Source organism: Hemitrygon akajei, chromosome 16, assembly GCF_048418815.1.
Source record: "Hemitrygon akajei chromosome 16, sHemAka1.3, whole genome shotgun sequence".
Lineage (NCBI taxonomy): Eukaryota > Metazoa > Chordata > Chondrichthyes > Myliobatiformes > Dasyatidae > Hemitrygon > Hemitrygon akajei.
Window position 1 is genome coordinate 10,330,061 of NC_133139.1, and position 17,823 is coordinate 10,347,883.

Here is a 17,823-nt window from a genome sequence, read left to right on the forward strand (position 1 = left end):
AAATGATAAATAAATCTGAAACTGAACCATTCTACCAATGTGTTTATATACCCACAATCCTCTCCTGTAACCTAGCGAATTTCCTAAACAAATATTTTGCTTTCATTTCCAAGGACTTTAACATTTAGCTAAACATGCTTTCTGGAAAGGGAAGGGCATAACATTCCCTATGTGTTCATCAGGAATGGGCAACACTTGAGAAATTTAGTGGTTTAAAGTTTTGCATTACTGCTAATTTCAGACTTTTGAGACCTCAATATGGAAGTACCTATGGACTCAGTTTCAAGGACTCTACAACTGATATTCCTCAGATCTATCAAACTCTCTAAAAGCAACACATGCAAAATGCTGGAGGAACTCAACAGGTCAAGCATAATCTATGGAAAAGAGTAAACAGTTGACGTTTCAAGGCAAGACCCTTCTTCAGGACTGATAAGGAAGGGGGAAGATGCCAGAATATAAAGCTGGGGGGGAGGGGAAGGAGGCTAGCTGGAAGGTGGTTGGTGAAGCAAGGCCTGAAGAAAATGTCTGATAGGAGAGGAGAGTGGATGGTAGGAGAAAGGGAAGGAGGGAGGAACCTGGGGAAAACTATCACCTTTCAGTTAGCCTCTTTCCCCACCTTCCACTTTTTTTATTCTGGCATCTACCCCCTTCCTTATGAGTACTGAAGAAGGCTCTCGGCCTGAAACATCGATGGTTTACTCTTTTCCATAGATGCTGGCTGACCTGCTGAGGTCCTCCAGCATTTTGTGTGTTGCTTTGGATTTCTAGCACCTGCAGATTTTCTCAGTATTGTGCTTATTTATTTATTGTATTTACACAATTTGTCTTTGTACATTGTTTTTATATTTTCAGTCTTTGTAGTTTTCACTTATTTAGAGATACAGCATGGAATTGGCCCTTTGAGCCACACTGCCCAGCAACCCCCAACAACCCTGATTTAACCAGAACCTAATCATGACCAATTAACCAACCCACTACACCTTTGGACTGTGGGAGGAAGCTGGAGGACACGGAGAAAACCAACACATTCCACGAGGAGAACATACAAACTCCTTACAGAGGACATCCAGATTGAACCCTGAACTCCGATGCCCCAAGCTGTAATAGTGTTGGGCTAACCATGATTCTATTATGTTTCTTTGCTCTACTCTGAATGCCTGCAAGAAAGTGAATCTCAGGGTAGTATACGGTGTAAAGTATAAATTTACTTTGAATCTCTTATCTTCTCCAGCAATGCAGTCTCTGTTCTACTGATCATACAGCAAGGTAATAAGCTCTTCTGGCCCAATTACACCCATGTGATCATTCAACCTATTAACCCGTCCATCTCTGGACTGTGGGAGGAAAATGGAGTACCCAGATGAAACTGACACAGACACAAGAAGAATGTAACTGGTTGTTAGTCCATCCTGGTTTGTTACTTTACTTTATTGTCACCAAACAATTGATACTAGAGTGTACAATCATCACAGTGATATTTATTTCTGCGCTTCGCACTCCCTGAAGTACAAATCTAAGTAAATATAATTAAAAAAATTTAAACATGGGGTTGTGTGGTCTGCTACTCCTTCTGAAGTCAACAACCAATTCCTTCGTCTTGCTGACATTGAGGGATAGGTTATTGTCTTTGCACCATGCCACCAGGTTCTTAATTTCCTCTCTGTACTCAGACTCATCATTACCCAAGATACAGCCCTACAATTGTGGTGTCATCAGCAGACTTATGTATTGAGTTTGATGGAAACTTGGCTACACAATCATGGGTGTACAGTGAGTACAGCAGGGGGCTGAGTACACAGCCTTGTGGGGCACCGGTGCTCAGAGTGATTGTAGAGGAGAGCTTGTCTCCTATTTTTACAGCCTGAGTCCTGTCTGTGAGGAAGTTGAAGATCCAGCTACAGATCTGAGTGCTAAGACCCAGGTTCCGGAGCTTAGGAATCAGTTTATTTGGAATGATGGTATGAAAGGCAGAGCTGTAGTTTTTGTGTACAGTTTTTCATAGATTGTTGTGTTTCTTTATACTAAATGTGAATGCTCACAAGAAAATTAATCTCAGGGTAGTATAAATTTACTTTGAATTTTGAACCGTTATTTAGGCAGATTGTTTAACATATTCTTTAGATTTGACATTTCTTAAAATATATGGGTGGAGTGGGATGTTTAATTTTACAAGGGAGTTCTTCTTTAATCAAGAAAACTTTAATATATTATTATGGCATCTTTAACATCTAGTTTGCTTAAAACACTGAATTCGAAAACCTAGTCCAAAAGGTTATTTTATTTCTGATTGTTATACGTTGCTTATGTATTTAAAAATCCTTATTCCTTATTCATTTCCAGCTTCTTTGAGATGGACAACCTGTTAATTCCCCTCTTTAATTAAAAAATATCAAATTATTCAACATTATTTTCTTACATTCTTTTACAATATCACTGTTACCTGTTTTCAAGAGGTAAATGCTTCTCCTGATCAATTTCTTTTCTTTCATTGTAAAGGCTGATTTATACTTGTGCGTACAGGTTACACTGCAGCCTACGCCGTAGCCCTGATTTTCACTTCTGTGTTGCTCTACGCCATAGCGAGCATGCGTTGGTGTGCACCAAAACACTAGTTGGCGGTGGAGTTTCTATGCCACTGTGTTGAGTTTCTTTCTGTGAGACATGGATGAGGAAATGCATTTCAAACATTTTCGCATGTCGGCAGGTAGATTTGGCAACTTGGTTCATCTATTTTTGCATCGGTGTACGACATGGTGGAGAAGAAGCAACCGGAAATGCGTAGGAGGAAATGTGATGCTACCAAGCAGACCAATAACAGTTGTTGCGGTCTGCATCGCCACGACACGCGAGTTAATTTTTCAGGGAGGTGCACATCACCCTACGGCGTAGGGTACGCGGTACCTATGGTGTAGATGTGGCACACAAGTATAAATCAGCCTTTAGTTGTACTAAGTTTGAGGTCCCTTGTGGGCTCCTCTCCCACTTGCAGTAAATAAGATGGATTGAATTAATAAATCTGTGAACATTCTTGGCTGTTTAAGATTGAGGGAAACTGTTCCTATGAGAAGTGGGCACAGATTTCAAAGTTACTTTGAACATGTGAATAGTTCAATGACAAGTGGGCAAAGATTTACAATTCTGGGCAAAATATAAAAAGGTGGATACAACAAAATTAGTCTAGTTCAACAGATTTTGTATCATACTGATGCAGAAACTCCTTGTTGTACAGGTTGAAACTTTCCATCAGCTGGCACTGTGTGAAAAGCAAATTGTTATGAACGAAATTCAGTGGTTCATATCAGTTAGCATAGGCAGTTTATTAGCATTGCAAGGTTATATCTTTACAATAAAATATTCTTCCCCCAAAGTGCTTTGCTGTTATTACCATTTTTATATAAATAAAGCAATCCATTTTACTTATGAGAACCAATATATTTTACTTTTAACATTTCATACACAACAGATAAAAATTTCAAGACATGCAGAACCCAAAAGAGGAATCTTCAAATATATTTAAACTAGTAAGACTGTCAGTTCAGAAAAATAGCACACAAGGAAGTTTTAGTAATTTCTTTTCAGTTTCAATGATTAAATTACATTTTACAGAACAAAGTTTTAAAAAAAGGCCACATTGTTTCTAAGATTGACAAGCAACTAATTTTAATAGAGTAATATGAATCAATTATCTGCCAATAGAATTATACACTCCACACATTAGAAGTATTCACAAAACAACTTGAAAATTAATCTGATTCAAAACTTGACAGAATGTACTGTTCAGGAAGTTTTTGCCACATGTCTGTCTCCACCAAGTGTTAAACAGATTATAAATGAATAGTAGGTAGCATCATATTGTCAGTCCACATACCTCACAACTAGAGAAACACTTCCTAAAGGTTAACTCATCAACGAATTGTTCTGGCAGATTTTTAAAATTAGTAATTAACACATTACTGCATTTTAAACAAAACTAGTTTAAAAATCTTTTGACAAAAAGTAATTATAGACATTGTGAAACAGAGTTTTTCAATCTCAACATAAATCTAATTTTTTTAACGATAATCAATGGCAACTGCAGGATTATCAATATGTTTATATCAAGGAAATCAGAATTCTAACACTTAATTATGCACAGAGTAAGTAAAACATATTGTAAAAAAAATAAATTAAAAAGCTATTCAAACTGACATGGTCTCAAAGCAAAGCAATGTTAAGGTTTTGAAAATATTGATAATGTTTCTTATCATTGTAAGTAAACGGTAAACTTTCAAGTGTTAATAGAAGTTTTCAGTTAGCTTTTCTATACATTATGTGTTTTCTATCAATACCCAAGTCAGACTAAACTAAAATACTGCAGGAATGTCTGATACATTAAAAATACCTTATGTATATATTTTTGCAGAAACTACTTTTCAGAATATGTCATCCATTAAAGGAATGACAAAAGTTATTACAGCAAACAAGAAATTACATAAACACATAAAATGTGTCATCTTGGATTCAAAGATCTACCAACAAAATACTGCAATCTCCCATTCACAGGAAAAGCATACAAGCTGAAACATTCTTTAGTGCATTCTTAAACACAAGAAATTCTGCAGATGCTGGAAATCCAGAGCAACACAACTATTTTTTCTTCCACAATTCCCAATAGATTTCAGAAGATTAGCTCACAGGCTTCAATTTTAACAAGTAGATTTGTAAAAGTAATATACATTTACTTTTCTACAAATAAAGGTTTTCATGAGAAGGAATGCTTTTAAAATGTGTATTCTCTTCATTATTTGATATCAACATAATTTTCATTATATATAGTTGAAAATCACACCAAAACAAAATGTTACTTAGGTTTGTGTTCCTACAGCACATCCTAAATTAAACTACATCCTCCAGAAAAATCTCTATCTTCAAAAAAAATTTAAAAATCCTGAATTCTCCATTAATAGTTCTGTTTCCAGATTTAAAATCTGTCCCAAAGCACCTTGGAATGTGGACTATTTTTAAGTACATCCCTTTTCCATGGAATTATTAATAATCCATAGGCCTTTTCTCAAGCCCTTACTCCCTTCCCTATCATCTCCAAACTGCTCAGCATCTCTGCTTATAAGATTGAACACAAAATAATGGGTCAACTCTGGCAAGCAGCTTTGAATGGCCAGACCAAGCAAAAGGAAATGGCCTAATTCTGCTCCTCTTTCTTATGAACTTACACAGACACTGTATAAACCAATTCCTAAAATAGTACAAAGCTCATATAGCAATTAACAAACTATACTTCATGTTATTTCCACATTGGTTCTATGAAACACCCAAACAAATTCATTAACATAAAAATGATCTTAATTAATTTACAGTAATTAACATCTAAAAAGGAAATTGGGATAATTTAAACTTGTAAATGCTGGTTACTGAATTCTCAATTTATTTATTTAATGGGATATGGTGCAGAATAGGCCCTTTCCAGCTGTGCTACCCAGCAATCCCCATATTTAATCCTAATTTAATCAAGGACAATTTACAATGACCAAATAACCTACTAACCTTTGGACTGTGGGATGAAACACACGTGGCCATGGGGAGGATGTACAAACTCCTCATGGCGGGAATGAAGAGTTCCCATTCTCGCAGTGGCGGGAATGCATCCTTGGTGTATAACACTTACAATATTCTTATCATATATTAAGCTCAAATTCTGTTCAAAAATCTGTCACTGTTCAAAATACCTCAAATTCTGTTTGAATGCATTACTAAGTATAAAGCTCATAACCATCTCTTCAAATTTACACTAGTGTATCAAAGGAGTAAAAATATAATTCTGCTCACCAAGTATTTATATCCAATATCTCGAAAACTTATCTCATGATAGAATGTAAATATTTCAGTTTTAAACCTTATCCCTTCAGAAAAGAAAAATTTGGAAAACTATCCAAAAGGCAAGAGCTGCTGTAATTTTCCAAATGATTCACTGACATTAGAATGTTAGCAACCTCAAGATTAATAGAAAGAAATTTTGTTATTTTGTACCATGAAGCTTTACCATGAAATTGTTTAATAGCAGCCATTTTCTGACCACTGCACCGTTTCCAGTGTTCATTCGACAGCACAATTTCAGTTAGAAACACCATTATAAGGCATTTCTATCCATTAGACTTTGGCAGCTATAACATAATGACAGTATAGGTAAGTGCACTTAGGAAAATAGGCACATCCAAAACATACACAGGGTTGCTGCTGAGCATTTTGACGGAAACCTAATTGTTTTCTACCTACAAGGAATGCAAAATGTACAATATAATGTAACCCATTCCTTTGCAATGTCAGAAAGTAGTGTCATAAAAATGTAATACAGCATAGATGCAATGCTGCTTTCATATTAGTCTATTTATTCATTTCCAGAGGCTGCCTGACCTGCTGAGTTTCTCCTGCATTTTGTGCATGTTATTCATGTTAGTCTATTTGTTTCCTATCCCCACCTCTATATATCATTGTAAAAAGGATTAACTAGCACGGACAATCTTCCTCTGTTAAAAGCATCCGTTCAGATGTATGCACTGCTGTCAACATCAGGAAGACAATTTGCCCTTGCAGCTTGCTGTTAAGTGTCTAATAGATACCCTGAAAAAAGCTGCACTTATTTCAAGGTCAATGAGAGACAGGACTGAAATAAAATGGAAGTGTTCACAAAATTCTAACCTATTTCTGAAAATTAGTAAGACTATTTGTCATTTGAAATTTAAAGCATTTTTATAGTTACATGCAGAAAATTACATTCTCTTCCAATTATGCAGTTATTTGGAATATCAAAAGTACGTAATTGCCTTATGGCAATTTAGTTTTAACATTTATCAAATTACACTTCAGAAGTTAATATTAGAAAATTGAACAATATTCTGAACACGTTTTATTTCCAGAAAAGAAAAATTGCACACTTGGAGGTTTGGAATATGTGTCCCATTTGGATTAGATATTTTGAAAAATCTTTGTTTCTATTACTTTGAATTTCAGTAGACTATTTAGAATAGATTTACAGAATTACATCATTAAATGGGGCAATGCCTAGAGCAGGGGTCTCAACCTTTTTTTATGCCATGGACCCCTACCATTAACCAAAGGGTCTGTGGATTCTAAGTTGGGAACCCCTGCTCTAGAGTAATGCATCAATATTTTTACATATGCATGCATTCAACATATGGCATCTAGTCATCTGTTACTTAGGCTATTATTTTAAAAGGAGATCTAGTTAACCAAGTTTTTTTTTTCCAAAACACAGACAAAACTGTTTTTTGAAATTAGTGATTGCATCCAAAATACTTTAGAGATTCAGGTATCATTCACATAGTTTAAGTACATTGCACTAAAATAGACTTCGTTCTAAAGTGTATAAAAAATTGCATCCAATTGATTATATAATGCTATTCTCCAAGAGGACCACAACCTTGACAGAGGGTTCGGAGGCTTGTGTGCCTCAATGACCCGGAGAGCTGTTGGCTGCAGTCAGGGCTCTATGCTTTAGCTTTTGGTAGTGTCACCCATACCAAACAGGTCAAAGGGCAGAGGCCAGATTAATAGTGGTCCACCTGTCCTCCAGGTTCAGGGGTTCAGCTCAGGGCTAACAACCCTGACTGGTAAAATAGCAATGAAGTATCATTTTACATCTGAGTGCAACAGTATTCCTGCATCTCTGAGAGGAAGCTACTGACATCATGAAGGAAGCACTGATCACCACCAGAGATGGAGAACCTTCATCGCTGCCCTAAATGCCAGCAGTGTAATAGACATTACGTGTTTGATTTGCTACCTCAAATAAGTGTTTCATTGCACCTGCACATACATTTACTTGTGCATATGACAATAAATTTGACTTTAAAGCCAAAATGGACCATCTTTTAATTATATGGTTTCAGATCTTTTAAGGTTTATGAGGGAAAGCAGATGATCACTCCCACTCCTGCTCTCCACTATTTAACTGTGTAATGGACATTTTATTATGTTTGTAGAAAGGGATGAAAGTGGTGTCAATCTGATTGACTGCAATATGTCCTGTTGGGGTTTGCCTTTGTTGATGACATTGCCGTCATCAGCTATACTTTTAATTTAAAGGCATGAGCCACAACTTCAGGATTGTGGAAGGCTGTGTAAAGATGGGTCTTCAGAAATGTTGGCAAGCCTGCTGCTTTCTGTATGTCTGCTGGAAATGATAGCTTTATTTATAAGAAGGCAAACGAACGGAAAATTAACAAAATAGACTTAGATTTTAATTGATCAGGACTCACCAGAGAAATATCTCAGGATCCTTGGATTGTTAGCTTTTGCAAGGATTACGTTGCAAAATTAACTCATTGCTTGGGTATAGTAAGTAAGGGCAGACTAAAAGTTGTTCAAACATGAACTGCCCAAGATTCTTGTAATAACTAATTTATTATTATTCCTTAATTTTAAACAAGATATTGCAAAATATACTGTTAAGTACTGATGAGGTTATTAAAAAGATTCTACATCTCTCAATCAATAATGATCTTTTATATTCTGTGGTTGCTGATGGGGATTTGGGTATTCGAAGTTTGGTTTATTAGAAAGTTAGAGGGTTTTAGGGGTGTGCAGGAAGAACTGGCTCAGGAATAGCACGTGCGCTTGCGTTTGAAACACTGTCAGACAGAGTGGTCAGTAGCACTGGGGCTCCACAGGGGACTGTCCTGTCTCCCTTTCTCTTCACCATCTACACCTCGGACTTCAACTAATACAGAGTCTTGCCATCTTCAGAAGTTTTCTGATGACTCTGCCATAGTTGGATGCATCAGCAAGGGAGATGAGGCGGAGTACTGGGCTATGGTGGGAAACTTTGTCACATGGTGCAAGCAGAATCATCTGCAGCTTAATGTGAAAAAGACTAAGGAGCTGGTGGTGGACCTGAGGAGGGCTAAGGCACCGGTGACCCCTGTTTCCATCCAAGGGGTCAGTGTGGACATGGTGAAGGATTACAAATACCTGGGAATATGAATTGACAATAAACTGGACTGGTCAAAGAACACTGAGGCTGTCTACAAGAAGGGTCAGAGCTGTCTCTATTTCCTGAGGAGACTGTCCTTTAACATCTGCTGGACGATGCTGAGGATGTTCTACGAGGCTGTGGTGGCCAGTGCTATCATGTTTGCTGTTGTGTGCTGGGGCTGCAGGCTGAGGGTAGCGGACACCAACAGAATCAACAAACTCATTCGTAAGGCCAGTGATGTTGTGGGGGTGGAACTGGACTCTCTGACGGTGGTGTCTGAAAAGAGGATGCTGTCCAAGTTGCATGCCATCTTGGACAATGACTCCCATCCACTCCATAATGTACTGATTAGGCACAGAGGTACATTCAGCCAGAGACTCATTCCACCAAGATGTAACACTGAGCGTCATAGAAGTCATTCCTACCTGTGGCCATCAAACTTTACAACTCCTCCCTCGGAGTGTCAGACACTCTGAGCCAATAAGCTGGTCCTGGACTTATTTTTTCACTTGGCATGATTAACTTATTATTATTTAATTATTTATGGTTTTACATTGCTATATTTCTTCACTATTCTTGGTTGGTGCGGCTGTAACGAAACCCAATTTCCCCTCGGGATCAATAGAGTATGTCTGTCTGTCTGAATGTTTTAGGAATAGCTTCTTCCCTTCCCCCATCAAACTTCCAAATGGACAACAAACACAGTTACATGTTTTTGCTCTCTTTTTGCCTACTTATTCAGTTTTATTTCACATTATAATTGTGTTTTTTATTTTTAAATATTGTAATATCCTGCTGCCAAACAACAAATTTCACGACATATGCCAGTGATATTAAACCTGATTCTGATTAATTTCTCCTTTAGATTTGCAGAAATCGACTTGGAAGATTTGTTATTTCAATTCAGGAAACTTACTTATCAGAGTGGTAGGAGAATAATTGTACCTGGGGATAATGTTGACAATAATAGTGTAGATAATTCAAGGGCAATTCATGTTTATTGAGGTTGGATTAAGGGGTTTGACACATTTTCTGAGTCAAACTTTATTAGTTCTCAACTATTAACAACTAATTCCATTCTAATAAATGTAATTCAGCTACAGTGCAACATTGATACATCTTGCAGGCTTTGTGCCCCATGTAACGAGACTTTGTGACACATATCAGGTCACTGTCCCATGGTCAAGTCATCATACATTAAGAGGCATATTCAAATCATCAACAGCAGGATAATTAGTTTTTAAAGGAACCCAAGTTAGCTGCTGGATTGCAGTGGCTGAATCTCCCATATTATTTTTAGAAGGGGCCAAGTTACAGCAATTATAGATGTTACAGTGAGACTCAAAGATAACCATGGTCCCTTCGATAAAGTAAATACAGAAAAGGCACAGAAATAAATCCATTTAGTGCAGGGGTTCCCAACCTCTTTTATGCCATGGACCCCTACCATTAACTGAGGGGTCCCCTGATTTAGTGGAACATGTCAAGGTTCTGTCGTTAAGCCAGATTTTGCTGTTGAGAATGATAAAGTAGTTCATCTCTGAAGATGATCAGATTAAAGTAAGAGAGTCAACATTTAAAAGCCAGTCTAATTTTGAAACTAATTTCAATCTAATGCGCTTTTAAAGTATGACATAATGGCAGTTAGCACTGATCAAGAAACCCCAGCCCAAAAGCATAAAAATGCAGTAACTTTCCGATTCTAATGTTCATGATTTTGAGGCTTTCGCAGTGCAACAAGTTCCAGTCAGCAATGCCTTAACATCTTCAATTATACAAGGGATTTACAATGGGAAATATTAATTTGCAATTGAAATGTGAAATGACATCATAAATATAGCAAATAAACTTTGAAATGAAGGTTCACATTTTTAGGACCAGTCATTTTCACCAGGGTACCTTGGCACTGTGGGATACTGTGGCAAAGTACTACCAGTAACTGTATGAAATGCTGATTGGTTGGATGGGGCACCTTGCCATGTGCCTGCATTCCATTCCGCCTGGGCCTTCTGGAAGCTTCCACCACTGCCCCGGTAGATTTTGTGCACCTGATAGAATAAATCATAGCAATAAAAACTTTTAAAATTAATTTGACATTTGTTTTCTCCTTTTCCTATTTTATAACATATGAAAAAATTTGGATATTATTCAAGTATTCTATAAACTATGACTACTGCTGCAGCAACTGTCACCTTCCAAACAAAGTCAAATATTCATCCAAATTAGTGCCCTGTGCAATTATCGCCTGTCTAGTTGACAAAATTCAAATTTCTCAATTGGTTCCTTCAGTAATCATGCAGTGGATTAAGGCCCGAGACCCACTTTCAATCAATTCACATATTCTGAGCCCAGTATTTTATACTGGTCAACTGTCCAGTTTACTTAGCACTTACCAAAACGGCACATAATTTAATTCACCAAAAAAAGATCCATCTGGGCAAATGCTAGAAAATTATATACATTTTAAAAAAAGGATAGCAATAAATGGCGGAACACATTAGGGCACAACTACTTGCATTTACGTAAACTCTTAAACATTATTAAACGTTTATTATTTATTTTAGAGATAGAATGCAGAACAGGCTCTACTGGCCCAACAGGCCACACTGACCAGCAACCCACTGATTTAACACTAGTTTACAATGACCAATTAATCTACTAACCAGTATGTCTTTGGACTGTGGGAGAAAACCAGAACACCAGGAGAAAATCCACACAGTCATGGGGAAGAATGTACAAACTTCTTACTGTCACTGCTGGAATTGAACTCTGACACCCCCCTCCACCCCCAAGCTGTAACAGTGTTGTGCTAACTGCGACACTACCATATCTTAAGGCACCTCAAAGGAATTAAATCATCAGACTGTATACTGTATCAGTTGATACTGTAGTAAAGTCAGCATTAAGAGGTGATCAAATGCTTTGTCAAAGGCAGAGAGAATTTGAGCCTATATAGGTCAGGGTGTACGTGGCAGTAATTAAAAAGGAAAGATGTAAGCAAGGACAAACTTCAGAGAGCACTTCAAAACTCTGAAAAAACAGCCCGCTAGATGGGCCCTGCTGTATATTCATCTTGAGAGGAAATAAAATCATGATAGTGTTTCATCATGTAGGGTAGAGAAACAATTAGAAGAATAGTGAGGAGGAAAGAAGTGGGATGAACAAAGGAAGTAAGGCAGAATGAGGTGGGTGGAAAACAGAAAACAGCAGACTGGGAAAGCAGGGAGCAAGAAAGGAAGGGAGTGATAACAGCTGTGAACTAAATATCAGGATTAAAAGACTCATGATATAAAAGTTTCCTACTGATTAGTTTCAGAGCCCCAAATCAAAGCAGCTTGTAATGTCTTTTTGTTTAAGTATTTATATTGCAACTTTCATCTCTCCTTGTTTCCTGATATATTTTATAGCCCCTTTTGTGATGTTGAGCTAAAAACAGAAATTTAAAAATGAAACAAAAACAGAACAGAAACATTCTAACATTGAACTGGGACAATTTAAGTGATTCCCTAATAGTCGTTCTCCTAATGACTTAATTCCCTGAATTAAGTTATTCACAGATAACTGGTTATTAATTTAATTTTCTCTATGATTGTGACAAAAAACACAAAACTCCACTCTACGGACCGCAGCACCTTCATATTATTCCAGAGTATGGGTCAATTTTACCACTAAACTGAGCAATCACCAACAATTTCCTATTTAGTACAAGCTTAAAAACAAAACTTTCCACAATAATGGAAATTGACAACAAATTATGAAAAGCAAAAGAATACCACATTTCCCTGAGGTCAGAAGCAAAGAAGAAAATGGCCTTAGTTCAAAAAAGTATTGAGTGCTTTCCCAGTGTACAAATAAATTCTTCTTGGACTTCTAGCCAGTACAGGTATTGAATTTAACCGATGTCTTGATGACAAATGCTGCCTTCTTCAGAGATGATGCTTGGGCATGTCCAGTCTGGTGGAATTTATACCCCCATAGTCTGTCCCTCCTGATTGGTTAGTTCTCATCCAATTTAGTTTCTGCTCTCCCACCTTGTTTACAATCGAATTCCAGTTCTTACTTAGAGTGAGATCTTTGTCTTTGTTAATTTTTTCCCCTCTAGTTTTATTTCAATGTCTTCCATTACCATGCAGTCCCAAAAGATACTGGCACGGCACAGTAGTTTTGCGCTGTCAATGTCAATCCTATGGCCATTGCGAATGCAGTGTTCTGCTACCACCGATTACAGGCAGTCCCTGGGTTACGTATGAGTTCCGTTCCTGAGTCTGTCTTTAAGTCGGATTTGTACGCAAGTCGGAACAAGTACATCCAGTATTATTTAGCATCAGTTAGTCAAACGTTTGTCTTATATTTTACCTTTCTATGCATATAAAACACTTAAGAAACATATGTATTCCAATAATTAAACCACTGCATTGCTTAGTAATAATCGTAGCTTTCATCGGGGCAGGGCTTTTCACATGTTCCATTATTCTCACTTTATTCTTTATCCTTTAAAATTATTCCAATTGTTGACCGACTGTAGACTAACGCTTTTCCAATGACATTTCACCTCTTTCCAAACACTATTATTTCCACTTTATTTTCAATCGCGATCACTTCCCGTCAATGGAACAGAAACATTGCAGGCGGTGGGTCCCGAGCTCCGCCGGCTCCTGAGGTCCGCTGGGTCCTAAGGACCACCACACTGAGACAGGCTAAATGGGCCAAGTGGGGGCTGTGCTGAGTTTGGGTATTTGATCCTCCACAATATTCCGCGTGGGAATTTAAACTGGAGGTGGCAGTGTTTTTTTTTTAAAACGAGGTTGCGAGCTCGACATCAACCCGGCACGGATGGTACGGGAGTCACTGGATCGACATCAACCCAGCACAGAAGTGGTCTGTCACTAGATTGACCTCGGGAACCTCTGTTCTCCAGCCCGATGCTGATCTCACTGTGCCACTGGTGGGGTCAGGGTGAATCTTACTAAGAAAAATTTAAGCCAAATACAAAGTTAAACACTCAACACAGTGTCAATGGCAACGACTTAAAATGGCAGACGGCGTCACCATCTGACTTAAAATGGTGGACGGCGTTCTCCTTCCTCGGTTCGTAAGTATGAGTTGTCCGTAAGTCGGACGTTCGTAACTTGGGGACTACCTGTTCTCTGGGAAACTCAAATTGGTACACATCCTGTGCTCTTTGTTGAGGGTTTCCACTGTACATCCCATCTGGCTGATATACACTGCTCCGCATTCATTGAGAATCCTGTCAATACCAACCCACCTGAGACTCAGCTCACTTCTGACCCGCATGAGCTGTGACTTCAGCTTCTTTATGGGTTTATGGTTCGTATTAATCCAGTATTTCTTCAGGATCTTGGTGATCCTTCCAGAAACGGTGGAAATATAGAGTACCTGTTGCTACTGCCCATCTTCCCTATATTTCCACAGATTCTGGAAGGGTCGTACAACTTGTACGAGAGCCGACCAGGGACAAGACTATTCTGGATTTAGTGTTATGTAATGAACAGGATTTGATAAGCGATCTCGCAGTAAAGGAGCCATTAGGAGGTAGTGATCACAATATGATAAGCGTTTATCTGCAATTTGAGAAGGATAAGGGCAGCTCGGAGGTGTCAGTGTTGCAGATGAACAGGGGAAACTATGGAGCAATGAGGGAGGAGCTGGCCAAAGCTGACTGGACGGATAGCCTAGCAGAAAAGACAGTGGAACAGCAATGGCAGGTATTCTTGGGAATAATGCACAAGGTGCAAAATCAGTTCATCCCCCAGAGAAGGAAGGATTCAAAGGGGGGAAAGGGGCCTCAGTGGTTGACAAAGGAAGTCAGAGACTGCATAGCATTAAAAAAAAGGAAATATGACAGAGCTAAGGTGAGTGGGAGGACAGATGATTGGGAAGTTTTTAAGGAACAACAGAACTTAACTAAAAAGACAATACGGGGAGAAAAAATGAGGTACGAACGCAAGCTAGCCAGGAATATAAAGGAAGATAGCAAAAGCTTTTTTAGGTATGTGAAGAGAAAGAAGATAGTTAAGAACAATGTTGGGCCCTTGAAGAATGAATTGGGTGAAATTGTTAAGGGAAACAGAGAAATGGCAGAAGAATTTAATGAGTACTTTAGATCTGTTTTCACTAAGGAAGACCCAAGCAATCTCCCAGATGTATGGATGGGCCAAGGACATAGGGTAACAGAGGAAATGAAACAGATCGACATTCGGAAGGAAACGGTGATGAGAAGACTGATGGGACTGAAGGCTGACAAATCCCCAGGTCCAGATGGTCTGCACCCTAGGGTACTAAAAGAGGTGGCCCTGGAAATTGCAGATGCATTGGTAATCATTTTCCAATGTTCCTTAGATTCAGGATCAGTTCCTGAGGATTGGAGAATGGCTAATGTTATCCCACTTTTTAAGAAAGGAGGGAGGGAGAAAACAGAGAACTATCGACCTGTCAGCCTGACATCGGTGGTGGGAAAGATGCTAGAGTCCATTATTAAGGATGAAATAGTGGCATATCTAGATAGCAGTGATAGGATTGGACCGAGTCAGCATGGATTTACCAAGGGTAAATCATGCTTGACTAATCTGTTGGAGTTTTTCGAGGATGTAACCAGGAAGTTAGACGGGGGAGATCCAGTGGATGTAGTGTACCTCGATTTTCAGAAGGCATTTGATAAGGTCCCACATAGGCGATTGGTGGGTAAAAATCAAAGCTCAGGGCATCGGAGGGAAGGCATTGACATGGATAGAAAACTGGTTGGCAGATAGAAAGCAAAGGGTAGTGGTGAATGGGTGTTTCTCGGAATGGCAGGTGGTGACTAGTGGGGTGCCACAGGGCTCGGTATTGGGACCACAGCTGTTTACAATTTACGTCAACGATTTAGATGAAGGCATTGAGAATAACATCAGCAAATTTGCTGATGATACTAAGCTGGGTGGCAGTGTGACATGTGATGAGGATGTTAGGAGAATTCAGGGTGACTTGGATAGGCTGGGTGAGTGCGCAGATACTTGGCAGATGACGTTTAATGTGAATAAGTGTGAGGTTATCCACTTTGGGAGTAAGAACAGGAAGGCAGATTATTATCTGAACGGTGTAGAGTTAGGTAAGGGAGAAATATAAAGAGATCTAGGAGTCCTTGTTCATCAGTCACTGAAGGTGAATGAGCAAGTGCAGCAGGCAGTGAAGAAGGCTAATGGAATGTTGGCCTTTATTACAAAGGGAATTGAGTACAAGAGCAAGGAAATCCTCTTGCATTTGTACAGAGCCCTGGTGAGACCACACCTGGAGTATTGTGTACAGTTTTGGTCTCCAGGGTTAAGGAAGGACATCCTGGCTGTAGAGGAAGTGCAGCATAGATTCACGAGTTTAATTCCTGGGATGTCTGGACTGTCTTACGCAGAGAGGTTAGAGAGACTGGGCTTGTACACGCTGGAATTAAGGAGATTGAGAGGGGATCTGATTGAAACATATAAGATTATTAAGGGATTGGACAAGATAGAGGCAGGAATTATGTTCCAGATGCTGGGAGAGTCCAGTACCAGAGGGCATGGTTTGAGAATAAGGGGTAGGTCATTTAGGACAGAGTTAAGGAAAAACTTCTTCTCCCAGAGAGTTGTGGGGGTCTGGAATGCACTGCCTCGGAAGGTAGTGGAGGCCAATTCTCTGGATGCTTTCAAGAAGGAGCTAGATAGGTATCTTATGGATAGGGGAATCAAGGGATATGGGGACAAGGCAGGAACCGGGTATTGATAGGAATTGATCAGCCATGATCTCAAAATGGCGGTGCAGGCTCAAAGGGCTAAACGGTCTACTTCTGCACCTATTGTCTATTGATACCGCCAGACTAGACATTCCCAGGTATCATCCCTGAAGAATATGGCAAAGTTTGTCATTGAAACATCAGTTGTAATCAATACCTGTACCCAGCAGGAAGCCCAAGAAGACTTTATTCAGCTTTGGTTCAAGCTTATTCAACTGTATAGATGTATACCGCTAAACTAAACAAGGTGTGTTAAGCCACTTGTTTATATGTGAAATCTGCAAGATTCCCGATTAAAAGCGACAACTTCACAGGAATAAAACAAGCAGAACAAAATTTTTATTTGGCTTCCAACGCATAGGATTAAATGTTTTACATTAGAACATTAAAAGTTTTCACAAGAACAAGCCATTCGCCCAACAAAGCTTGCCAAATTTCTATTCTCATTCTGTACTGAAATAACTACTAAATTTAGATTTGAAAGCCTCTGAAGTACTACTCTCAACTACGTAGTTTGCTCCATGTGTCCACAACTCGCTCTGTAAAGAAAAGCTTCCTGATGTTAGTCTGAAATCTTGCTTTAACCAGTCTCCCCCTATGGTCCTGAGTCCTCGATGATGGATTAATTTTGAAGCAACAGCTAGCAGCCACCTTACTCATACTCTAATGATTTTGAACACTTCTATCATGTCTCCTGTCATTCTACATCTACTTAGGCTAAAAAGATTTAATTCTTTCAATCTTTCCTCATAGCTGATACCTTGCAGACCTGGAATGAGCCGTGTCACCCTTCTCTGAACTGTCTCCGGTGCCTCACACAATATGGAGACCAAAATTGTACACAATGCTCAACGTGTGGCCTCACAAGCACATAGCTTAAGGAGAATGCCTCTAGACTTGAACGCATTATATAGCCCAACATTCTATTAGCCTTCCTAATCGCTTCTGTGCATTGTCTAGATGTTGATAGTGATAAGTCTAACAGGACACCCAAATCCTTCTCAAATGGTGCACTTACTAACTCAAGATCCCCATTGTATATTTATACCTAATATTTCTACTTTCT

The 17,823-nt window shown here is 38.8% G+C and overlaps 1 protein-coding gene across 2 annotated transcripts in view; it reads right to left on the minus strand.

Annotated features, from left to right (window-relative positions):
• Nucleotides 1-10,020: 10,020 nt before the first annotated feature.
• Nucleotides 10,021-17,823, minus strand: part of scamp4 (secretory carrier membrane protein 4) — a 36,594-nt gene continuing 28,791 nt past the window's right edge. For both annotated transcript variants that reach the window (XM_073068221.1, XM_073068223.1), the window contains exon 7: nucleotides 10,021-11,040. In XM_073068221.1, coding sequence (XP_072924322.1) covers nucleotides 10,864-11,040 — 177 coding nt within the window. In that variant the 3' untranslated portion in view covers nucleotides 10,021-10,863. The remainder of the gene's footprint in view (nucleotides 11,041-17,823) is intronic.